The sequence below is a fragment of the Cyrtonyx montezumae genome, unplaced genomic scaffold (assembly GCF_038088225.1).
Source record: "Cyrtonyx montezumae isolate F1298 unplaced genomic scaffold, pur_monq_1.0 scaffold_80, whole genome shotgun sequence".
NCBI lineage: Eukaryota > Metazoa > Chordata > Aves > Galliformes > Odontophoridae > Cyrtonyx > Cyrtonyx montezumae.
This window is the reverse complement of record NW_027072090.1, coordinates 202,312-227,859: the sequence shown is the minus strand read 5'-3', so window position 1 is coordinate 227,859 and position 25,548 is coordinate 202,312. Positions and strand designations below refer to the sequence as shown.

The following is a 25,548-nucleotide window of genomic DNA, read 5'->3' as shown; positions in this document are numbered from 1 at the left end:
TGAGTTTCAGCTCATCGAGATTAATGAGACCTTTCTTAAATGTGGACCATTCTCACCTAATGCCTAGAAACGACACTTTAGAAGAGATACAGAGGACAGGGGCTCTTTATCTTGTGGTTTCCTGCTGCTGAATTCTGCGACTTGCCATTTCTACATACAGCACCCTGGGCATCTGCCTTCCTGCACTTCCCCTCTGTAAATGGGTAACCCTCATTTTGTCCTAGCTCCTTCATATTCTGAGACAGCTAAGCAGAATTCTGTCTGGCTCTGTTATCCTGTATCCCTAGAACTTACTTCCCTGAAACACAGTTCTGCCACGGGACTTGTGAGAGAATCACAGAATCATAGGGGTTGGAAGGGACCTCAAGAGATCATTGAGTCCAACCCACCTGCCAAAGCAGTTCCCTACACCAGGTCACACAGGGAGGCATCCAGACGGGTCCTGAATATCTCCAGAGAAGGAGATTCCACAGCCCCCCAGGCAGCCTGAGCCAGTGCTCCGTCACCCTCACCGTAAAGAAGTTCTTGCACTTTAGATCCCAGCATTTCAATTACTAGGGTGTAGTACTGAAGCATAGGAGGAAATAAAGTCACCAACAAAATGAAACAATTTAAAACACCAAACTCTAGATTCTAAGCACTATGGTGGCATCAGACTGTATTGGGTTGTGGGGCTTTTTGCACTGTGATGATATGGGTATTTGAGGAAGTCACAGTCATAGTAACAAAGTCTCCTTTATAATGTGAATACCTTTTTTAATGTTGCTGGCATGATGCACAGGTATACAGACTCCTCCTTTACTTAGCTTAAGGGCATCCATCAGAATGAAAACACTACTGTTTCATGGTCTGACAGCTAAGTCAAAGGCATGACAGACACATAAGGGAATAAACATTTGCCTTCAATTTGTTCGGTGCCACTCCTGCTTTCTGACCTCCAGGTCTTATCTTCTATGGCTCTGTGACTAGTTAAACAACTCCATGTCCCATACACCTCTATTTATCTTACCTTAACTACATTCTAGGGTAAGACCATAAAGATACTTTGCTGATCAGGTTTGCCATTTTTCTATTCTGTAATTAACTCACAGGCAGTTGTACATGGCATGTAGCTAGGTTCCAGTTTCCTTGGAAAACTTAAAGGGACATCTACAGAGCATCACCTCTTCTCTTTGCAATGAACAGAATGAAGCTTTCCAATAAAGGAAGCAGCAAAATGATATTCTTCTAACCACCGTTAGAGAGGGTGGTTAGAATCTTGAGTTGACAGGTAGCTCACACTGATCTTACAGAGGATGATCCTGCAAAACTGCTGTGCTTTCCATCACCTGCATGTGAACAATGGTAAAAAACAGTCTGAAAAACTCACTCATAAAAACTACCACCTGCTATGAGATTATAAAAAATGTTGCCTGCTCAGTGAATCTAGGTGTTGTTTTCTGTTGAACAGATTTCTGAAGCTCCTTAACGCTGACCTGACTTTTTAAAACCCTTTTTTGTGACAAAGAAGTGGTTTGGACCAGCATACAGGCCCAAGAGCAAAACAGTGCAGCTATTAGCTTCTCCCCCTTCTGCTACTGGGATTTACTCAACTCTCAGATAAATACTTTTCACACAAGCATAAAAATAAACTTATGGCCCTTTAATTTCCTCTGGACTTCTTCATGGAATTAATGGAAGTAGCAGAGAGACGTCCACAGCGTGATATATCCAATCAACACCAATCATAACAAGCCAAGAGAATGGTTTCAGGTGCAATACTCATTTGTTACTCTCTTCAATAATATGTTATGTTAATCCTGAAAAGGACACCAAGGCCCTACTGTACCAGGGTAAATACAGGTAATGTGGGACAGAAACTCAGGTTAAATCCACAATATTTGTAAAACTGTTTTTCATTTCTATCACTGTTCATAAAATGACAATCAAGACTCATTTCTCCCTAACAAACCGTGTTGTTTCTTATGTTATAGTTTATTTGTTAACTAACAACAAAAAATTAAATTATTAGTTCAAAATAGTGTCTTCTAGCAAGCTTTACACCATGGAGGACAGTGTCTTAGATTAGGAAAATAAATTTTGCTTTAGAAAAATCAATACAACTTAAGTATTTAAAATTTGAATCATGAAGACCAACAAACACATCATACCATCTGTTGCTCTTATACCATCTACACAGGAAATTATAGCTCCTTACAATGGATAGGGCTCAGTGTCCACTTCGGACAGCTGCTGAAGGATATATCTCAGCCACATGTTCCATGTCCTCAACTGCTTCTAAACTTCAGCAGAGGTATACTAGCTCAGAAGGTCAGTGAAAAGCAGGAAGCTGCAGCAAAAAGGTCCTGGAACTAGCTGCATTTAGAAAGTAAATGCATACATGCATATGCTGAACAGGAATTTATACACACTTCCCACCAGCTGTCAGTATTTTCCAGGAGACACAGCCCTGCTCAAAAGCCACAGGACCTCTGACATACTTTTCTACCTGCCCCTGTGTGAACCAGCTTCTTTTTGCAACAAGAGAACATCTGGTAAAGGCTGTGAAGGGTGTCTGTTCCCTTCCACACCATCATCTTCAGCAGGAATCAGAGGCTCCCATCACATCTTGTAAATGGGCACTGAGCCAGGCAATCAATTACAGTCAAAGAAATATTTAGATTACCTTCAATGGTTGCTGAAAAGCTGATAAAAATACAATTATTTCTTAAATGAAGACACTGCTCAGTCCAACTGAAAAAGTTCTGTCCAAATTCTAAAAAGAACTTTGCTTATTTTTCTTGAAGACCACATAGTATCTAGAATACATTACATTGGTATGGTTGATCAAATGTGAAAAAGAAAGCATGGTGCCTTAAAGCTGATCAAGCAATTTCCCTGGCCCATGGTCTGTGCTGCCTGGAGGAGTTTCTGATAGCTATGTCTAAACAAAAACTGAGGGCCTCTGTTACATGGACATTGATTTGAGGGGGGGTGGGTAGGGTGGAGAGGGACATTTACAAGCTAAATATATTAAAAAAAAAGAAGCTTCAAAATAAGTTTTAAATAAACATGATGTTAGAACGTAAAGGCAGAGGCCAGCAACCAGGATCACTTGAAATTTAAGCCTCCCTGTGTGGCTCTAGAATTGCCTTATGTGGAATAAAGGTACAGCTTCCAGTTACATGGCTGCCCTTCTCCCTTGTAGGGCCTGCATGATGCATGACAAGTGGAGCAAATATTCTTTTTTTAATATATATTTAATTATTATTTATTTAATATTTATTTTAAAAAACAAAACAAAACAACAACAACAAAAAAAACTACTGTCCCATGACCATGCCAATCTTGCACTCATATTGTCACTATGAACCCCAATTTTTCTCATTATATTGACACACACACTCCTCTCAAAATCCAAAGTTATGCTACGGAAGTTCCAGATAGCGTGTGCCCACAAACAAAGCTGAAATGCCCTGGCCACAGCTAAGTGAAAATTTAAGCCTGTGTTTAGCTTTAGGTCAAAAAAATCCTAAATCCAGATGACATAACCACGTATTTTAATTAGCTGAACAAAAGTCTTTCAGCATATTTCTGTCTCAATCAGTGCACACTGTTCATATTATTAATTAAAAGCCTAGGCAATTTTAACACTGGATTTTATTGTTTTATGTACTTCATTTTTGTTCTTTATAAGTTGATACTTCTGCAATATTTTCCAGCATTTAAAAAAAAATATATATGTAATCATGTTATAACGGTATAGCAATGGCACAATGGGATGGATCTCATACAAAAAACTCACATCATATCCCTAATTGCATTCTGAAAGTCTTTAAACTAAATTTCACATCAGGTTTTTACATAAGAAATGAACTCGGATTCAAAAATAATAATGAAAATCAGTACTCAGATTTTAAATGTACATAGTAGAGGCCGAATTCTTGGACAGCACTGTTCTGAGTGGGCGACAGAACTCTTCCCCTGTGGAGTTCCAGGTGGGCCTTGACTGTCAGTGACAGGTGAGCCTTTCCTCATTTACTGGTTGTTTTTATACCATCTGGATAAGCCATACAAAATATACCATCCACCTTCACTATTTTGTGTGGGTACTATTCTTTCGGGTTATTCACCCTACAGTCTCATTCATAAAACCAAAATTCCTCCGTGGTTCACAACCACTGTTATCTAGTGACAAGTTGCTACTGCAGTCCTAGCTGAAGCGACAAGAAATATCAGGCTCTGAGAGCATTGTGGAATGCAGTTGCTCTGAGTACAGACTCATTACCAGTCCCTCTGTCTTCAAAATTCAGCATATGTATTATCTGCACTGTAGCAGAGGTCTCAGTCATTAAAAGCCTTACACAACCAAGTCAGTTTCCTTCCTACTGAGATGGCTTTTAGAACTGAGACTTAGAAAATAACCAAGTTTGTGACAAGGGTTTCAGGGACGTTTCAGGAACATTGGTTTCTTTCCAAAACCAGAAAATAAATTTTGAAAAAAATACAGGAGAGCATTCTGATGACATATTAATGACAAAATAAAACATAGCTTTGATTGCCATTAACATGAACTAAAAACAACTGCTAGCAAGTTCTAAGATTAACTTGTTTAGAATGATAACTCTTAACTCCTCACGGTTATCCTTCCTCACATCAGATGGTTCACTGGCAGAGACTGCTGTGCAGGAGTTGCTCTTTTTGGTACATATTTCCAATCAATAAACAAGAAGCTTGGGCTTCTATTCAAACAGGTGAGCAGTGAGGAAAGATGCCCTTGTACAAATTTAGAAGCTGTGACCAAAATGCAAACAGCTGTAGCAGATGGGAAGATTTCAGTTAGACATTTTCTAAAATGTCTTGCTCAGACTTGTGAACTGATTTTATATGTTCCAGGAAAACTTACCCATGGCTTCCACACTTATTCCTTGCTTTCTGAAATGCAGCATTTCCTTTGGAAAATAATTTGGATGAAAACGAAGAACATCAAAAGCATGTTTTCCTGTGCTTCTGTAAGTCTGAGCCCAGAAGAAGAAAACAAAAACAAAAAGTTAGGTAAGGTAAATTACCTGTAAAAATGAGGCAAGACTGTCATTCTGGTGCTGACCTCCCCATCATATGCATGGATAATGCAGAGAGCAAACTGCAGGTGATTCAGCAGTACAGCTGCACTTGATGCCAACAACCAGTGTAAACCTACCAGACAACGCAAAATTAATTCACGCTACGAAGCAAATGAATTGTGAAGATAGGAAAGTTACCATAAGGCTTTTAGCTTCTCAAACCTGCACTTGACCATCATTACATAGCATCAAACTATCTCGTAAGACTTTGGAGGAAAGTTTTATATGGCATGTGACAACTTAAACTAGATAGTTATGGTTGAGCCAGCACAGAGCTTTTCTGAGCTCCTCCCCACCCTTCCCTCATTGTCCCATTATTTCTACAGGCCTTTTTTATTTTTTTTTCCTGTAGAGAGCAACATAGCAATCTTACTTCATAGTTCCAGCATTCTTTATGTGGCTTATGGAGAACTCTGCAAAGTAGAATAAAATAATGAGAGCTTCAATCAACTGGCTGATTTAATAGGTCATGCCCCCACATCAGACCCTGCTCTTAAAACTGCGTGTGTTTGTTGCTTACCCACATTGTCTCACTTCAAGTGTGGTAGCCAGGATTTCAGAAACAATGAGAGGGGAAAAAAAAAACCCTGAAGTTTTTCTCTTGCAAAAGATTTTTACCTTGCAGTATTGACAGAAGCAAACAGAGACTTGAAACAATTATTGCAATGAAAATCTGAACCCAATTCTGCTCCTCAGCTTGCCACCTTGCTCACTTCCAAGGGCAAGTATGTTTTCAACATTTTTAGTAATATACTTAAGCTAAGAAAGTCAGTAGTTAGCAAATAGCCTTAACTGACTAGTACTTATACTAATACAAATAGTGTACTCTATTAGTGACAATCTGTCAGTTTTCCCCCATTTCTTTAAGCAGCAGAATGTGATCATTTGTTTTTAACCTTTAGCAACCAAGACTTCTATCTGTCTGAGATAAAGAAGGAAGGTAGTGTACAGAAAACAGCAATCTCAGCCTTGAGAATGCCCTGCTGTTACAGACCATTGTGAAGACTTCTGTTTTTAGCAACAACTGGCAGGACCAAGAAAGCGTGAATAATTAAGTAGCAAATAAGTGTTGTCTAGAATGAATGGAGTTCATTATTTTGGACAACATATGACATTGCTGTAAGTTATAACTGAAACCCACTTCCAAATGAAAACCTTTTTGCCACTGGAATTAGCAAGCTCGTTCAAGTCAGTTCTGGGTAGCTTCCAGTGAGCATTTCCCAAGTGTCACAGATGGAGGCAAGAATACGCATAAATCTGTGTTTCTGCAACACTGCTGTCTGACTCATGTCTTTCAAGGCGCTACCCTATGAACCCCAAGACTGACTGCTTAAAATAAAATCTGTAATTCCTTACAACTAAAATGTACTTCTTGAGCAGGGCCTTGACAGGACCTAAAATGAAACATCTGAGAAGAAGAGCTGCTGCCATTAAGTGGAGATAAAAAGGGGCAGCGGCATCAGCCTGCCTTCTCCCACCTGCATGCTTAAAAGCTGGAAAGCATACCCAGCCCAGTTGCTCTCCTGGACTGGCGTGGGAGCAGAAACCTGCTTTCATGGTTCCAGCACTTTTCTAGGCTACAGAATCCCTTTGCAGAACTGGACTGTGGGCTTCCCTGGCTCTGCCCAAACTGAGAAGGGCTTTACACAAGACAAGTCAACAGCAAAAGAGAACTCACATCCTGTTACACTTCCAGTTTCACTCCCCCCAGACCAAGTTATTGCTCCAAGATCCTTCCTCATGGCTATCTAGCCATGAGCTCAAGGTTAAAACATGGTTCTGACTCTTTCCTTCCACATCTTGCTCCTTTCTCCCTGTGGACACAACCACCACTTAAAACACACTCTCACCACAAAGATATTGTCCAAATCTTAAGCATCTTGTGGCTTGATTACTGACAAATCTACATTTCTGGTCTTGAATAACAGTGTCTGTTATCTCAATTTTTTATATTCCTGACCAGATAATTTTCTCAGGCCATTACTTTGAATCTTCCATACTTCTCTCTGCATCTCTAGATATGAATTCCCTGAGACACTTTTTGTTTTTCTCTCTCTAAATACATAAAAGTTCAGACTCAGCAGAACTTTTCTTAACAGATAGCTTGGAAAAAAGGGAGATAGACATATAGAGAATGAATGAAGCACCATTTGGTGTAAATCTAAAATCATTTTCACTGAGAGTAAGCCTGCACTCCAGCAGGTCTGTGGCTGAGCTTCCCCAGCAGCTCTCAATCACTGTATCTTCAACTTCCCCAAATCCCTACTATTATTCCTCTAACTTAATGCCAATCTACCACTTTATCCAAATCCTTCCTCACTTGTTGCCAGTCCTTCATATTTCCAACACTCCTGCTCCTTTCCATTGTGACCTTGGTGCTTTGGAATAGGCAAAGCCTGAAAATAAAGCAAAAAAAGAGCAAGAAGTTGAGACACAAAGAGCCTTTGTTAGACAAATCTGATGCAACCAAGTGAAAGGTTGAGTCATCAAGTGCCTTTGTTACAATAGCAAGTACAAAAAGAGCAAAAAACAATGAGGGATGAGTAAGAAACTGTGTCCCAAAATGCCTTTGTTAGACACAAAATACAAAGGCTGAGGGAGCAGGGCATATTTCCATGCAATGCCCACCACAGAAACCAAGCAAATGTCATCACAATTATTAGATGCTGTTACCACTTTTAGTTTTATATTCTGACTGTATTTCCCATCTCTCCCTTGCACCTGTTCTTCATTTTGGTGATCTTTGGAGCAGCAGTGACATCACACTTGGGTTGATCATGTCAGGCAGATCACTGGCAGCTCACAGTTTGAAAATGAGCTGTATCTGGCAGAAGATTAAAGCTTGGCAGTGCGGCCATAGAGGTTGAAGTGCTGGATGCTTCTGCTCCCAGTTCCTGTGGATGAAGCAGTAGCCCGGTGTTGGTTAGGGTGAGGTTCTCCTGCTGCAACTTGATGATGATGGGACTGGAGATGGTCTGCAGAGTGAAATTCCACAGTGTCACCGGAGGTAGCAGAGAAAAGCAGCACCTGGCAGTCCTTAAGGAGAGCCCTGTGTCAGGAGAAAAGCTTGTTAGTCCTAACAGCTCATTAGCATTAAGGATTCATTAAAAAGAGGAACTACATAGCACTTGGGACTCAAAAGCACTGACAACCTGTTAGCCCTTGGAACTCATTAGTATTGAGGACTCATTAGCACTAGGAACTCATTGGCACTTTTTTTTTTTTTTTTGTGAAAATAAGAAGGGAAAGAGATGGGTGAGGGAACAACAATGGGCAAAAAAAAAATCAGAAAAGGAATGGGTAAGGAGTAAGCAAGGAATAGTAAAGAAATGTGCAAGGAAGGGATGGGAAAAGAAACAGGGAAGGGAATTAGGAAGGAACAAGCAACAGAAGGAGCAATGGGAGAAACAAAGGGGTATCCAACCAAGTACAGACTCGAAAATTATATGCTTCTGTTGGTTTGTGTCTTCCCCTCATTTCCTCAGTTCCTGGCTGCCTTGCTTTGACTTTGAAAGGCTCACTCATTGGGGATTTCAATTTGACAGCAATTTGCAGGGCTGGTATCTCCATGCTGGGGTTTTTTTTGGCATTGGACACCAGCAAAATGGGTGTCCCACATCAAAAAGGAGTCAGCGGCCACGATGGCTTCTTAGCAGCAGCAGCTGCTAAGAACTTCAGGTGCCTTCAGTGAGCACCCTCAGGATGCTCTGAAGTAGGTAGGTGCTACCCTACAACCTCAGGGACTCCAGGGCTTACAGAGTGTCTCTATACTCACCTACGAGACTAATAATTGCTGTGACCACTTACCCACTCTACTCAACCCTGTGCAGCATAGTAACCTTGGTGATGGTGCAGAACTTCCTTCTGCACCACGAAGCTGATCTGCAGGGCCAGCTCAACAGTTAGAAGCACCGTGTTAAGAAACAGCTAGGTGATACAGTCCCTCGGGGGGGGCGGAGGGGGGCGGGGCACTGGGTGAGATCTGGGGTGACAAAGACCCCCCAGGGGGTGGCACTCAGCGACCTCTGCATTCCCCAGCACAATTTCTGACCCTTTTTTGATATCCTTCTGACCTGCCCCTACTCGGCTTCCCCTCCCTCAGCCTTCCTCTCTCGGCCCCGACCCCCCCGCCCCTATAGCCAGCATAGCAATTCCGCAGCTCCCTCTGCGGGAGCAGTGGGAATGCCCACGCCTTCTCCATCCTGCCCTCCCTTTCGGGCTAGTGGACGCAAGGGCGGGGCGGGTTGCCTAGCAACAGCGAAGGGCCAACCCGACCTCCAAAACCCTGTTCTTGCCCAGCCATCCCCATAATTCCCATCCTAATCCCTTACCTTACGGCTCTACAGTGGGGGATAGTTCCTTCCTAAAGGTAAACTCTGCCCGGGCTAAGTCCTGCCCGGGGTGCAGCGTGTCGGGTGTGGAAACCCGACCTTGGGGCGGCCCCCGATGGGCTGGGCACGGTCTGCCCGCAGGGCTGGGCCAGGCCAAAGGGAAGTAGAAAAGGAAAAAAAAAAAGACATTTCCGCGTCCGCCTGCCCCACAGACGGTTGTTGTGCCCTGCGCAGAGGTTCTCTGCCCCAGGTGAGGTTTCCTTTCTTCCTCGTTTTCCTGGTAGAAAGATCTTCTGCCCCACAGCAGGGCCTTCCACCCCTTTGGAGGTGTCCCTCTGCCCTTTTCAAGGTGCCCCAGGGCAGTTTTTCTACCTTGTTTCAGGGTCTGTCTCCTACACTGAGCCTCAGAGAGCTGTTCTGATTCACAGCACGCTCCAGCAAGGTCTCCTGTTCACGGTGAAGAAGTCTCTTTCACCATGGAGGACCCTGTGATCCGCATCCCCCCTTACCACTACATCCATGTGCTGGACCTCAACAGTAATGTCACTCGTGTGGAGGTCGGACCCCACACCTACATCCGACAGGACCATGAGAGGTACCTACTTGGGGACCAGGTGGTGGACTGGAGAGTCCCAGTCCCACATCTAGGGCCGTGGTGGGCTCTGTGCTTCCATGGGGAGACTTTGTGGGGTCACGGGAACCCTGTATGATCATAGTGGGCTCTTTAGAACCAGCTGGCCCATAAGGCCCTAGAGTTCCAAGAGGCCTGTGGGGCTAAACAAGGGCTGTGAAGTACATGAGGGGTGTTGTGGAGCCCTGACAGTCCTACAGACCTGATGGGAGATGTGTGGGGGTACCCACAGGGTGGTCTTCTCCCCCAAGAGTATGGTGATGGTTCCTCCCCGGCACTACTGTGTGGTGCTCAATCCTGTGGCACGGGGCCCAACGGGGGCTGTGCTGCTCGATGGTGCAGGGCAGGCCCAGCTGCGGCACGCTGACCTTGACGTCCGCCTCACCCAGGAGCCCTTTCCCCTGTTTCCCGGCGAGGAGATCCAGCAGGTATGCATAGTCCACTCTACAGTGGCCCTGTAGCCCCATATAAACTGAACTACCCTTTTCCTGCCACCCTATAAAGACTTCCAGTACCTCTACCTATGGGTTTCAGGGTACCTATAGCTTCCTATAGCCCCCTTTGGGGATTATGCCTCCTATAGGTTTTTCAACATGTGACAGTCTTCCCTTAGCCCTTCGTACAGCTTCTATAGTTTGCAGTTTGTGTAATCCTCCATAGCTTGTATAGCTTTTTTAGGTTGTCATGATTCCTGGAGCACCTATAGCCCACCAACGACCCTCCCAGAGATCCTGTTTCTGGTATTCTCTAATCTTTCCAGCCTGCGTTATCCTGCATCTCTTTACAGGCTCTACAAAACCCTATAGCTTCTATGGTTCTTATAGGCCCACTATAAGTCCTTTATCTTTTCTTCCATGATCTCCTTTAGATTCCAATTTCCCAGGTTTCTCTCTGTAACTCTTCTCTGTGTCCTTCCATAACCTCTGTAATTCCTCTTGTACTCCCCTATAGCTCTTCTGACCCCTCTCTTCATTTTCCTATAGATCCTGTAAACCCTCTTCAGCTTCTATAGCTGTCTTATTGACTACAATTGTTCCTGAAGACTCCACATAGCTTTCTGTAGCCCTCCATATGTCTCCCTTGTCTCTGCATTGTGCCTGAGTACCTGCTACTACCCTGCCAGGACCCTTGCGTCCCACTGCCAGACTTGTCATGACCCCCATGTACCGAGATCATCCATGGTGAAGCCCTTTCCCCTCCCACTTCACCATCACCTCTGGACATCCCCAGGGTGTTACCCTCACTTCTGTTCCTCATGTCCTCGTATCCCCACGGTGTCACCATCAGTCCTGATCGCTGTGTCTGCAGGGTGTCACCCTCAGCCTTGACCCATGTCTGCAGGGTGTCACTTTCTATCCTGACACCCATGTCCTCAGGTTGCCACCTTCAACACTTTTCCTGATAACCTCATGTCCCCATGGTGTCACTCTCAGCCCTGATTCTTTTGTCCTCAGGGTGTCACCCCACTGCAGGTAGTGTTGGCTGATACTGCCCTGCGCCTTCGAGCCTTGCTCGACTTTGAGGATGAGGATGGGAACAAGTTCATTGCAGGCGATGAATGGCTCTTTGAGGGTCCTGGTGAGCAGGGGACACGCTTCAAGGACACCTTTGGGACATCTTGGGGTGCTGACTGTGCCGTGGTCCCACAGGCACCTACATCCCCCGCAAGGAGGTAGAGGTGGTTGAGATATTACAGGCCACCGTCATCAGGCACAACCAGGCCATCCGCCTTCGGGCACGCAAGGAGTGCCTCGACCGTCAGGGCACGCGACGTGTCACAGGTAGTGCCCTTGGAATTGTCTTTTCCCACCCTAATAACCCTTGGGATCATCCCTTCCCACTTTTGGGATCATTCCATCTCAGCCTGATGTCCAATGGGATTGTCCCATCCCAGCCTAATGATTCCAGACACTGTTAAGATCATCCCATCCCAGCCTAATGATCTTTAGATTTGTCCCTTCCCACCCTAATGACACTTGAGATTGTCCAGTCCCACCCTTAGGATCCCAGACACCCTTAGGTTTGTCCTATAGGACCCCAGCACCCCACAAACTCCTTCCCAACCCTAATCTTTGCAACCCTTCTGGTTTCCCCATCTGCACTGGTCCCCTTAACTCCTTGACGACCCCATAACACTGTTTCCAGGTGAGGAATGGCTGGTGAAGCGGGTGGGTGCCTACCTACCAGGGGTCTATGAGGAGGTGGTCGACATCGTGGATGCCTACATTCTCACTGACAAGGTACAGGGATGTGGGACCCCCCATGGTCTCCCCCACATCCATGGGTGAAGGGGCACTTATAACCCTTTTTTTTTGCCCTGAACAAAGGTTTCTGGGCAGGTTTATGTGTCCGATCATTCTATCTCCTTGCACACATAGGTGACAGGGACCTGCAACAGATTTGGGGTCCTGTCACACACTTTGCCTCCATTTGTCCCACAGAAAGCCCTCCACCTGCGAGCCACCCGGACCTTTGAGGATGCACAGGGACATGTGCGCCGCACGGGCGAGGAGTGGCTGGTGACACAGGAACAGAGTGAGGCCTACGTTCCTGATGTCTTTGAGGAGGTGGTGGCCGAGGTGATGGTGACAACTTTGGGTCCCCGACAGTATTGCGTGGTACTCAACCCTGTGGGACCCAATGGGCAGCCCCAGTTGGGACAGCAGCGTGTGGTCAAGGTACATACCCCATGGAACCACGGAGATGTCACCTGCAGGTCCCTGAGGGTACCCCAGGGGACCATGTAGATTGACCTTGGGGATCTGCAGGTGGCTCTGATATACCCATAGGTGTCCCCCAGATATCTCAGAGCTGGCTACAAGGGACCCTAGTTTACCCTGAGAGCACATAAAATCCCTGAGGTCTTGACCCTATGTCCCCAGGGGGAGAAATCCTTCTTCCTGCAGCCAGGTGAGCAGCTCCAGACTGGCATTGAGGATGTCTATGTGCTCTCTGAGGATGAGGGGCTGCTTCTTCAGGCTCTGCAGACCATCAAGGATACTGATGAGGTGACCCAGGGGACAATGGAGCTTGTAGTATCACCTGCTGGAAACTGGGGGTCGTGGGGTGAACAGGGGACAGAGGGAACAACTGCAGGCACTAATGTTTGGGGAGCAAAGAAGAGTTGTGGGGACATGGGAATTGGTAAGGTGAACTGGGGACAGATGGGGACAGGTGAGGTGTATGGGGGATACCTGGGGACAATGGGGATATCTAGGGGATTTTGGATGTCCCATGTCCCCAGCCAGGGATTGGGTAGGGGTCTCCATGTCCCATGTCCCCACGCTCACTGCTGATGCCGCTGCCACATCCCCAGGATGGGACAGAGGTGACACGACGTGCAGGGGACCGCTGGCTGGCACGGGGTCCTCTCGAGTATGTGCCACCAGCTGAGGTGACCGTGCTGGAGCGACGCCGAGCAGTGGCCCTGGCTGACAATGAGGGCATCTATGTCCGAGACATCCGCACCGGCAAGGTGATTGTCATGTTCCTGTAGACTCTATGGGTGCCCAGTGCCCATAAGCCCACACCAGTGTCCTTCACATTGCTTCCCAGTGTCCCCAGAAACCTCCCACAGCTTATCCCAGTGCTTCCAGTATCCCATTAGCTACTTCCAGTACCCCCAGAGCCCATCTAATTAAACTCCAAGTGCCCCCACATCCCTTCAGATACCCCTCCAAGTGCTCCCCTTTCCTTTCTCGATATCCTCCAAATCTTCTTTCAGCCCCTCAACAATCCCTTCTCAGTGCCCCCAGACCCCATCCCAGTTCCCCTACACACCTTCCCAGTCTCTCCCATTGTCCCCAGGATGGACAAGTACCCTCCCAGTTCCCTCAAGCCTCATCCGAGTGTTTTCATTGCCCCCAAATCACTTCCCAGTGCTCCCATTAGCCTTCTTTGTGCCTCTGTACACTCCCAGCACTCCCAACAGGCCTGAAATCCCCTTCCAGTGCCCCAGAGCCCCACTAAGAGCTCCAGGTGATCCCCAGATCCCTTAGGACACCCCTCCCAGTGCTCCTAGTATTCCCAGTGGCACCCCAGCCCCGCACTGGTCTCCATACAGGTGCGGGTAGTGACAGGGCAGACCTACATGCTGACAGAGGCTGAGGAGCTGTGGGAGAAGGAGCTGCCCCCTGGGGTTGAGGCCCTGTTGGCTGAGGCCCGTGGGGACACAGCTGGTCAAGACTCAGGTATCCACTCATCAGGCCCCAATTTTGGGGTCCAGGAGCGGGACCGCACCCGTGCTGTCACTTATCAGGTGCCCCATAATGCTGCTGTGCAAGTCTATGATTACCGCGAGCGGCGAGCACGGTATGTGCCTGCAGTTGAGGGGTGGGGGGATCATGGGATATGGGGCAGGCACTAGAGTTTGGGGAATTCTGCTGGGATCCCTGACTTTACCTATTGGATCCATTCCAACTCAGGATATTCTGGGTTTGTAGGACTGTAGGGTTCTAGGTTTTTTGGTTTCTGGGATTCTAGGGTTCAGTGCTTCCTGGGTTTCTGGGACTGCAGGACTCCAGGATTCAAGGACTGTAGGTTTTTATGTCTCTCAGTTTCAACAGTTCAGGGATTCCAGCATTCTAGTTCTTAAGGATTCTAAATTTCCACCTTTCCAGGATTCTAGCATTCCACATATAGAGTTCTTATAAGAAGTGTTTTTAAGAATCTTGTATTCTAGTGTTCTATTGTTCTGGGTTTATAGGATTCTGGAGTTCAAAGATTCTAGGGTTCTGGGGTTCTAGGGCTCTATCACTATAGAGGACTGTAGTTGTAGAACTCTGCAGCTGTGCAATCCTCTACTACTCCCCAGTGATCTTCCTGTGAGCACCAATGATTCTGCAAGTTGCAGAATCTCCAGTGTGACTATAGGGTTTTGGAGTGATACTAAGGAGCATATAATGGCACAACCATGCTTATAGGTCCCTTGCAACTCAGGAGTCTTGTGGGTCCCTATGGTAGTCTCTAGGCTCTGTAAGATGTTAAATTTCATAGGATTCTAGGGTTCGAAGGATTCTGGGGTTTGCAGGGTCCTGAGCTTGAAGGACCCCTAGGCCTCATTGTGCCTTATGTCTGTTCTCCACCCTGTTGCAGAGTGGTACTGGGCCCTGAGCTGGTGGTGCTTGGCCCTGGCGAGCAGCTGACAGTGCTGTCCCTTTCTGGGGGCTGCCCCAAAAGGCCCCACGTGCGCCGCAGCCTATGCCTGCACCTCGGCCCTGACTTCTGCGCTGACATTGTCGCCATTGAGACAGCTGACCATGCACGGCTACAGCTGCAGCTGGCCTATAACTGGTGGAGCTGGGGGCTGAGGGTGTGACTTGGGGTGGCCTTAGGGTGGAGTGGTCTTGGGTGGATTTTGGGATTGTCTTGAGTATGGGGAAGTCTTTAGGTAGTGGTTAGGTGGTCTTGGGTGGGGTTTGGGTTGGGCTTGGGTTTGTGGTGGTCTCAGGTGAGGTATGGATTAATCTTGAGTTGAGTTTGTGATTGGTCTTGGATGGGATTTGGGTTGATCTTGGGGGGAGGTCTTGGATTTGTGGTAGTCTCGAAGTTTGGGGTGGTCTTGGGGGTGGGGTTTGGGATGGCCTTTGGCATGAGATGGCCTTGGGTTGGGAGCTGGGGTGGTCTTAATTTATTTTCTCCTTGGGGTGCAGTATGGGTAGTCTTGGGTTGAGTTTCATTATGGGGCAACTGTAGGCCATAGGTTGGTGGCTTGAGGACAGAGGTAGCTTTCAGGATCAGGGTTGGGATGAGGATTGTGGTATGGGGTTGTGACATAAGGACATTTCTTCACAGGCACTTCGAGGTGCCTGAGGACCCAAAGGCTCTTGGGCGTCTCTTCAGTGTCCCTGACTTTGTGGGGGATGCCTGCAAGGCACTGGCTTCCCGTGTGCGTGGAGCTGTTGCTGCCGTCACCTTTGATGACTTCCACAAGGTCCCCTCCATCACCTTTGTGTCACCCCCTGTCACCCCTTGGTCTTTTTCACCCATTCTTCTCCCTAGCCATGTAACCCTAGGTCACTGCTCTGTCACCTGTGTCATCTCCACCTGTGTCCCCACATCTTGTTTGTGTGACCTTGGCTTGTTCAGATGTCACCAGCGTGAGGTTCTGTGTGTGCCCCTGTGTCTCTGCTGTCTCCAAGAGCCTTTGGAGACAGCAGCAGAACTCCCAGCATCTCTGGCTTTGATGAATCCTTGCATGTTCTTCAGTGTCATCCCATGTCCCCGTTGTGCCCACTGCCCCAATAGCTTACACTTCAACATTGTCCCCAAGTGTCCCCAGATGCCCTTATATCCCCCAGGTGTCCTCTATATCCTGTGTCCCCAAGTGTCTTCTATATCCCCCATTTTCCCAAATCTCCCCTGTCACCAAATACCCTCTATGTCCACTCCCTTAAATGGCCCTGATAGCTCCCTTGTTCCTTGCCTTCATCCTTGTCCCTCAGTGATGCTGCTGTCTCCACTGTCCCCAGAACTCCAACCGCCTCATCTGCTCAGCTGTCTTTGGCTTTGATGAGGGTGGACGGCTGCGGGAGCACCTGTGCTTTGTCCCCAATGGGCTGGTGGTGACAAGCGTCGACATCCAGAGTGTGGAACCTGTGGACCAACGCACTCGTGATGCGCTGCAGCGCAGTGTCCAGCTGGCCATTGAGATCGCCACCAACTCCCAGGAGGCTGCTGCCAGGTCTCCAGTTCCCTGTGTCACCTTGGGTGTCACGTGGTCCTCTATATCCCGTACATCCCCAAATTTTCTCTACATCTCCCATTTGCTCAAATGTTCTCTATACCCCAAAGTGTTCCCAAGTATCCTCTGTCCCTCATGTCCACAGATGTCCTCTGTCCCATATCCCCAAGTATCTTCTACATGTCCCATGCCACCAGATGTCCTCCATCCCATACCCCCAACTGTCCTCAACATCTCCCTTGTTCACAAATGTCCTCCATATCCTCTGTGCCCAAAAACTTCATTCCACATCCCCTCCATCCCAATATACCCCGTATCTTCAGCGTCACCTGCATCATGCTGTGTCCCTAAAGCATCCCCACTGTCTCCATTGTGTCCCCACTGTCTTGTACCCCAGAGTTCTCACTGCGTCCCCAGTGTCCTATGCTCCAGTGACTTCAGTGTGTCTCCAACTGTCCTCCCACTGTCCCCTCTGCATCCCCAGTGTCCCACCTCCCAGTGCCCCCAGTTGGTCCCCAGTATCCCTACTGTGTCCCACATGCCCACAGTGTCCCTGTCTCACCCACAGGCATGAAGCTGAGCGCCTGGCACAGGAGGCCCGGGGCCGACTGGAGCGCCAGCGGCTGTTGGACCAGGCAGAGGCTGAGCGGGCACGCAGGGAGCTGCTGGAGCTTGAGGCCCTCAGGTCAGCCATCTTTGTTCTCCCCCTTCCTGGCATGTATTATGCTCCTTTGCCAACTTGGGGGAGCTATCAGGGGCTTTCATCTGCCCAAGGCTCCACCCATCCCGGTGTCCCCATGTGCCCCAGTGGAGTGTGTGGGGGGGGACTGGGAGTGCTGGGACTCATAGACCTACAGGAGTCTCCTTGCCTGTAGGCCACTGGGGCCTGGTGAGAGGAGGGGGATGAGGGCCCCGTGGGCTTGGCTTGTGACAGCACTCTCTGCAGCGCTGCGGTGGAGAGTGCGGGCGCAGCACGGGCAGAGGCCCAGGCCAGGGCAGAGGCTGCACGCATCGAGGCTGAGGCTGCCATCTTGCAGGCTAAGCTGAAGGCAGAGGCTATCGCCATAGAGACGGTGCGTTATTAGCTGGGCCATGGGGGTGTCAGGTAAGGTGGGGGTGGGGCCTTACCTTGTGTTCAGGAGGCGGAGTTGGCACGGCTGGAGCGGGTGCAGGCACAGGAGGTGCGGGCGCAGCGGGCACGAGCAGAGGCAGAGGCAGCACGGGCCCAGGCACTGGCGGCTGTGGAGGCTCGAAGGTGCGGGAGGTGGCAGCAGCCCTGGGGCCAGAGACCATCCGGGACATTGCCCGTGCTGGGCCTGAGCTGCAGGTATGTGAGGCTGGGGTGGGGTTGTGTGTCAGCTTTGGGCTATGGGGTTTCAGAAGTATGAGAGTTCTTGATGCGCTATAGGGTGTCCATGGGTAGGGACTCCATTTGGTTACAGGATCTCCAATGAGAATATGGTGTTGGTGGGGCAGGATCTCCATCATATTGGGTCTCTATGAACTTATGAGGACTCCTTGTCATTTTAGGGGCCCCCATGGGATAGAGGGTGGCAATAGGGTTTCCATTGAGTTAAGCCTCCATGGCTCTATGGAGTTTTGGGATCTTCATAGGATATAGGCTTTTAATAGGGCAGGGTCTTCATGGGGAGGAGGTGTCTATGGGCAATGTGGTTTCAATGGACTGAGTTATCAATAGATTGGTGTCTTCAAGAGAGGGGGATCTCCATGGTGTTAGATCTCTATGGGGTAATGAGGTCTGCAATGGGACAAGGTCTCCAGGGGCTGGAGGGGGTCAGTGTGGTGGGTTCTTCATGGAGTATGGTCCCTGTAGGATAGGGAACCACTGGGTCCCCATGCCACAGTGGGGCAGCGCCTGTACTGTGCCTTTCAGGTGAAGCTGCTGCAAGGCCTTGGGCTGCAGTCTGCCCTCATCACCGATGGAGCTGCCCCCCTGAACCTCTTCAGCACTGCCCGGGGGCTGCTGGGGCTGGAGGTTCCTCAGGAGCCCTCATCCTCATGTAGGGCTCAGCTTTAATAGAAGGCAGAAATCCAGGGATATTGAGCACTCAGAGCCTCCTTTTTTTTTTTTTTTTCTTCCAAAATAAAGCAGTGATAGCAGTAGTGATGTCATAATGATGGTGAGGCTGGGGTTGGTGATGTCAAAGTGTCCGAAATGATATCATCATAGAGTCACCCAAGTTGGAAAAGACCTCCAAGATCAACCAGTCCAACCATCCAGCTACCACCAATATTTCTCCACTAAACCATGTCCTTTACTGGTACACCTGTTTCTTGAATGCCTCCAATGACAGTGACTCAACCACCTCCCTGGGCAGTCTTTTCCAGCACATGACCACTCTTTTGCAGAATAAATCTTTCTTAATATCCTACTCCCAGGCAGATCGATGCTTTCTCACAACTTGGTGTGGTGCACTCCTTTCTTGGCTGATAAGGATCAATTGGCAATAGATTCTGCTGTGGCACCCTGTGCTCCATCTGCTCTGCTGGGTTATTTATCAGACATAACGTGGCATCTTGCTGCAGGTTTTTACAGCAGCTTCAAGTTTTGAGGTCTGTGATGCTCCAAGAGGAACTGTGTCAGTGGGTGGTGGTGGTGACAGAGGGTGAATTCAGAAATACTAATACAGCACTCACAGAATTCCTGACACCAGAGCACACACAGAATGTGGAGCCACTGTGGAAGAAAACTGCACGCAGGACTTGACTGAGCCATAGCAATTTGATGACAAGAAAACGTTTGCTGCACCATGGATCCCAGTGATTCACTGTTGCCACGCTTGGTTACTCAGTTCAAGTGTCCTAATTCAGTTCCAAGAGCCCTCTTGAATCCTTGATGTATCCTTTCACAGTGATCAGATTGGGCTTATAATGAGAAATTGCTTCTCTCAACAGTCAGTGGGACAGCGAAACAGGATGAAACAGCTGGCATCACTATATGTCTGCACTGGTTCCACAGCACGTGGTGCAGTCTCCGGGGAGCATTCTGCTCCTCAGATGTGTTGTGATTTTACAACATCGATCCTTCCCATCCTCTGAAACCACATGACAAAGAAAAAGAGACACGCACTTCCCTTCCCACGTCCTCACAGCTCCAAATCATCTGCCAAGCTGTGGACTTGCCATTGCTCTGTCAGTGTCATGTCACCTGGGCTGCCTCCAGATTTATCACAGGGGGTGCTCCAAACTGTTTCAGGGCCAAATGAAGCTTCACCCAGCAGGACACAAATGAGGCAGCTGCTGTTCTTTACTGGCACGGCCTAATATGACTGAATGCTCTGGGTCTGCAACATCACCTCCATGCATGCTGCATGTTTAACAGCCATGGCAACAGCACCCAGACGTGTCTTTACTGTCACTCACCCAACCAGCCAGGACACCTCCTGTGAGTCCAAGAAGTAGAAAAGAGCCCAGAGAGTCAAACCATTCAAAAGTAATTTATAAAGAACTTTTACATTCAGTACAAAACAGTACAGACCCATTCCTCCTCACCTCGCTACGTGCAGAGGAGTGGCAAGATTGTACATGTGGATTAAAGAAACATGACAGTATTCAGAACATGTACTCCGAATTTCTAATTGCCCCAGTATCCAGAGAGAAGCCGTCCTCAATAAACATTGATTTCAACGACAGTGCAGGAAGAGATGCTCTGCTGATGACTCTGCATGTCACTGCCCTGGAATCACTTGAGCTAGAACCACTTTTTCCTCTGAAGTTATCCAATACATTTTGATTGAAACCTAAGACCAAAGGCTGAAATCAAAGCTCCCCCTGTTATATTTCAGGTGAACTTGGTGAGCTGCTGAAAACCATCATCCTACTAGACTGTCATTTGGGTTATAATTGTATAAATGGCTTTTAGCAGGTGCTTTCTCTTGTGGGCAGCCAGGCTCCACTCGTTCCAATCACACAGGTATATCGCCTTTAGCTGTGCCCCTGTGGCTGCCTCGGTGCTCAGCTCAGGTGATCAATCAGTGGTTCAGGCCGTGATTCAACAGTTCCCATACACCGTGGGTACAGCATGGCTGCACAGAAGGATGCAGAAGGGGATGTCCAAAAATTGCCCTTAAAAGCCACAGCTGCACCCTTTTCAGCCAGGCCTGGCTTGAGACGGATCCGGGAGCACGTGGGGAGCAGATGTGGTTAAGGGCGGTGGGTTCAAGGGCAGGGACACGGGGGGGAGAGGATGGGTGGCCCACGGTGCAGCCCCCGGGCAGCTCTCCAGGGCAGCGTGACACTGCACGAAAACTCCCTGCAGTGCATCATGAAAGTCAGCCATGAGAGTCAGGCATCCGGAGCCAGAGCCTCAGCAGAGAGCATCTCCACCAGCCCCAAACACAACGGGAACCCCAAACGGGGCTCCACGTGCAGCCGCAAGCTCACACGTCCCTATGGTGGGCGCACGGATGGCCCCAGCACACATTGCTCTCTCCACAGCCGCAGAAATCTCCCCGGGCTGCAGTGATGGGAGCTCTGACCCCTTACCATCTCCTAACAGCCACGGTGAGGTGGCTGCACCTCGCGGTTAACCCTGTAAGCTCATTGGAGGTGAGGAGGACGTGGTGGGCGGGGACAGAGCACGAGGACCCCCAGTAACGACCACCGGCAGGAGACCCCAACCGTTGGCAGTTGGAGCCACTGCTCAAGAGCAGCAGACGCAGCTCTCTGCTGCTTACTTCTCTGCTTCTTACTTCTCCCTGGCACCTCCGACGCTCATCTATCCTGAGCTCCTCAACAGCGCAGGTGAGCAGCAGCCCCGCTCGCCCCACGCCGGCGCTGCCGTCCCTTCTCCGTCCCCCTCCGGGCTCCTCCTGGCGGTTGGGGAGGGGATCGACGCCGTTTCCCTCATCTCTTCCAGGCTCAGCCAAACCCTGCCAGCCCCCTGCGATGCAGCAGCCCCCGCTGGCAGCCCCGCTCACGGTGACACCGATGGCAACCGGCGCAGCCGAGGCTCTCCCACCAGGTTAGACGTGCCCCTACCCGCAGTGGGAGCTCTCCGGGGGAGGGGGTGTCAAAGACCCTTCCCCCAACAACTTCCCTCTATCCTCGCAGAGATGTGGAGAGCCCCGTGCGGCTGCTACTTCGACCTCCGTGTCTTCCGCCTCGAGTGGACAAACACTGCCGTGCCCCCACCGGCCAACCTCACCGGCCAACCTCGGATGCCCAGCAATGGCTGTGCAGCTCCGCAGAGCTGGGCAACCCCCGCATCCCCCCCGGAGCAGGGCATAGCTGTGGCCTCGGTGGTGCCTTCAGTCCCCAGCTTCCAGCAGCAGGAGGGGCAGATCCAACAGCTGAACATCTCAGAGGCAGCCCCAGGTGGCAGCAGTGGTATCCCCACGGGTGACACCGTCCCCCTCCACAGCAACATCCCAGCGGGTACCGTTGCTGCCCCCAGTCATCAAGAGGCAGAGAACAGCCGGGAGAACCTAGACAGAGATCTGCCCGAAGAGGTGCTGCTGGAGGAGGCCATGAGGCTCTTCAACTGCTCCCCTGAGCTGAGCGGATCTGATCCTGAGCCCCAGGGGATCAACCACGGCCTCCCCAGCAGCATCCCCGTGCTCCAAGACCTCGGGGATCTGTGACCTCGATGAGATCATCACCTCTCACAGCATGAGCTCTCTCTCGCTGCACGAAGAGATTCTCTCCTGCGACTACAGCACCCCTGAAGCCTCCAGCATGATGCTGAGCACAGAGCAGCTCAGTCTCCCCCTGCAGCAGTGGGGTGGAAGAGAAGGGTTAGAGCCATTCTTATAGGACAGGGGGGGAGGGAAAGGTGGGATGAGGTTAGTGATATATTGTTGTACAGTTTTTCTCATTTCCTAATAACTGTTATTTGTTCAGAACTGGGGGAGGGAAGGGATGGGATGAGGATAGTGTTCTATTGTTGTACAGTTTTTCTCGTTTCCTAATAAATGTTGTTTGTTCTGACCCGCTCCACGTCTTGCTGGGGGTTGAAACAGCCCTTGGGTGGGGGAAGCTGGGACAGACACAGAAAGTGGTGTCCCCAGCCCTGAAGTGAAGCTCAGATCAAGGGCAGAGGAAGGCTGCAGTGCCTTCACCCCTAAGGCAGATGGGGTCTCTCACTCCCCTCTTCCACCCAACATAAAGCCACAGTACCAGAGGAAAAATAACATCACCTTCGCAGCCAGAAAGCGCCAGAAAACTTCACCTCTCTTTATTGAGCATTTCACATCTGAGCTCCTCAACTTCATACCAATGCAGCCAACACAGCACCTTCAGGCCACAGTGCCACCACTCGGCCACGCTCGAGCTCTTGGTGTCCCCATCGCCAGCCCCAGGACATGGAGGAGCGACGGGGTCCCAGCAACATCCCGGACCCCAGCAGAACCAGTGGCCATCACCAGAGCACAGATCCCGATTACGGGCAGCGAGGATGGCTCAGGCACCCAAAAGCTCGGGGTGCTGCCCTGTCCTGAGCATCCTCACTCCAAAACAGAAGCACAGGCAGCAGCAGTGCCTCTATGGGCCACAAAGAGACGCTCTGCTCAAGAAAAGAAGGAAAAGAAGAGTTCCTAAAGAAAAAAAGACGCCGAGCAGAGAGTCGGGGATGGGGACGCCACAAACGGACCCAGAGCCAGAAGGAGACTGTAACAAGTGCTGCAAACGCATAGGAAATCCAGCAGCTACACAGGACGGAAAGGTCACGGGCACGCACTCGGAGAGCTCAGCGCAGCAGTTTCCCTTTCAGGCCCAAATTGAACGCCCAGAGCAAAGACGAGGCCCGGATGGCACTCCGGGCCGTCGCAGGAGCAGCAGCAGGGACGGTCCCCGTCCTGAGCTCAAGAGTGGCAAGTCGGGGAAGCAGCGCAGATCCACGGTGCCACGGTGGGGCCTCCATGCAAACAGCCCACAGCTGTGGGGAAGCCACAGCCAGAAAGCCCATAGGGCACGACGAGGCCACGGGGCAGCTCCCAAGAGAAGCCCGGGCAGCTCCGGCCCCGCTCCGCACAGAGGGCGGAGCTGAGGGAGCCCACGGCCTTTCGGAGTCCTCAGCAGCAGCACAAGCGCTCCCGGCTGGCAAAGCGAGCAGCCCAACACAGCCGCGCTGCAGCACAGCCACAGCGCCTCGGCCCGCTCCTCCCGCCGCTCTGAGGGGGCCCTCTCTCCGCCCGCCCTTTTCTAGCCGCCCCGGCCCGGCCCGGCCCGGCCCCGTCCCGTCGCGTGAGTGACGTCATCGCCGCGTGCGGCAGCAATGGCGGCAGTGGCGCCGGTCCGGCAGCGGTGAGTGCGGGGCCCGGCGGCTCACGTGTGCTCCCCCCCGATCCCTGCGACATCGGCCGCCCCACGGGGCCGTCCCTGGGCCTGGGCTACGCTGGGGGGAGCGAGCGGGAGATGCTGGTGCTCCTCGCTCAGGGGCTGCGGCCTACAGGGGGGCACCGGGGACGGCGCGGCCGCGTCCCGGGATGCGGCTGGATGGGGGTGGGGATGGGATCGGAGATTGGGAAGTGGCTTTGCTTGGGGTTGGGAGTGGGGATGGGCTCAGGGAGTGGGGCAGGGATGGAGTTGGGCATGGACATGAGGTCGAGGAGGGGGTGGGAATGAGGATGAGGATGGGGGACGAGGATGAGGATGAGGTCATGGGGGGATAGGATCAAGGATGGGGATAGGGATTGAACTGGGGTTGGGGTTGGGGTCAGGGATAGAGATGGGAATGGGAATGAGGTCAAGGAGGGGATGAGGGTGGGGGCACTCCAGGGCTCTGTGGTGCTGGCAGTGCAGCTCTTCACAGCCTCATGGTTCTTCTGCAGGTTCGTTGCTTCCAAGGAACAGTTCCACGCCTCCTTGAGAGCCAACGGGGAGCCCGGCAGCCGAGGGGGTGGTGAGGAGGAGGAGAAGGAGGAGAAGGAGGCTGTCAGCGAGCAGAGCGAGCCCCCTGCCAAGACGGGGAGGTTGGATGCACAGGGCCAGGACGGAGAGGGGCAAGGGGAGCCCGAGGATGGGGAGAAGGAGCCCCTGCTGCTGGAAGCCTCGTGCTTCTCTTGCACTACCAGGAGATGCTGGGAAGCTTGCCCGAGGCTGAGCCTCATAAACCCACCGCACCAGTGCCCTGAGAGGAGATTAGATGTGAAAGCCTGACCTCAGCCAAGTACTGCAAGGCGAAAGCACTCTGTATTCAGGCTAACTGCCCCACAGAAACATCAGTGAAATAACTTCATTAATCCCCACGGCCTCGTTACCTTCCTTCCTTTCCTCAGCCAAGCTGAAGCTTAAAATAGTATTCCAGCATTCCTCATATTTCTCTCCAAAACTAATTAATATCCAATCAGCCAAAAGCTCTTCTCACAGCAGCTTGCCTCTATCGTGCAACCTGCCCACCCTCAGCAATAGCAGAAGCACCCTGCCAGGCTCCCAGCTCCTCACCTCCTCCCAGAAGACATTTCTGAAGGAGCATCATCCGGAGAGAACTGCATGAAGGTGGCAGAAGAGAGGAAAGTGACGAAATTACCCACGTGCAATCCTACCTCCATCCCCCACACATACACCCCGCACTGCTGTGCCCATGAACACACACTGCACGAATTCCCCAACACTGTAAGAGCAGCTGCTCAGCACCAGCTTCTAGCAGCCCCTAACGGCAAAACACAGGGCACCATCCCCCTCCTACTGTCTTGATGGTACCGACACTTCAGCAGAAGACTGGAACCATGTTCTGGAGGACAGGAAAGTCCACGGGATCCACGGGATGCCCCACCAAAACAGCAGGCCCAGTGACAGAGGAGGACGTTGTAAAGCTGAGGTCGTGCGAGAAGAAGAAGGTGA

The 25,548-nt window shown here is 50.4% G+C and overlaps 1 protein-coding gene and 1 long non-coding RNA gene across 3 annotated transcripts; one reads left to right on the top strand and one right to left on the bottom strand.

Moving 5' to 3' along the window:
- Positions 1-1,386: 1,386 nt before the first annotated feature.
- LOC136059655 (uncharacterized) lies at positions 1,387-8,066 on the bottom strand. 2 transcript variants are annotated; one of them, XR_010623295.1, is made up of 6 exons: positions 7,824-8,066; positions 7,423-7,498; positions 7,063-7,205; positions 4,882-4,997; positions 2,446-2,798; positions 1,387-2,229 (listed from the first exon to the last, which is right to left on the bottom strand). It is a non-coding gene; the product is annotated as an uncharacterized LOC136059655 (long non-coding RNA). The 2 variants fall into 2 exon arrangements; XR_010623294.1 differs by lacking the exons at positions 1,387-2,229; positions 2,446-2,798 and having other exon boundaries at positions 4,447-4,997.
- A 1,603-nt stretch (positions 8,067-9,669) lies between these two features.
- MVP (major vault protein) lies at positions 9,670-19,029 on the top strand. Its single transcript, XM_065753778.1, is given in 18 exon segments — positions 9,670-9,683; positions 9,816-10,028; positions 10,297-10,492; positions 11,519-11,642; positions 11,714-11,845; positions 12,210-12,304; positions 12,506-12,742; positions 12,947-13,072; positions 13,381-13,539; positions 14,128-14,375; positions 15,159-15,356; positions 15,858-15,996; positions 16,535-16,746; positions 17,315-17,431; positions 17,693-17,819; positions 17,886-17,991; positions 17,994-18,073; positions 18,641-19,029. Coding segments are annotated over 17 exon segments (2,559 nt in total). The 5' UTR covers positions 9,670-9,683; positions 9,816-9,909; the 3' UTR covers positions 18,785-19,029.
- The last annotated feature ends 6,519 nt before the right edge of the window (positions 19,030-25,548 follow it).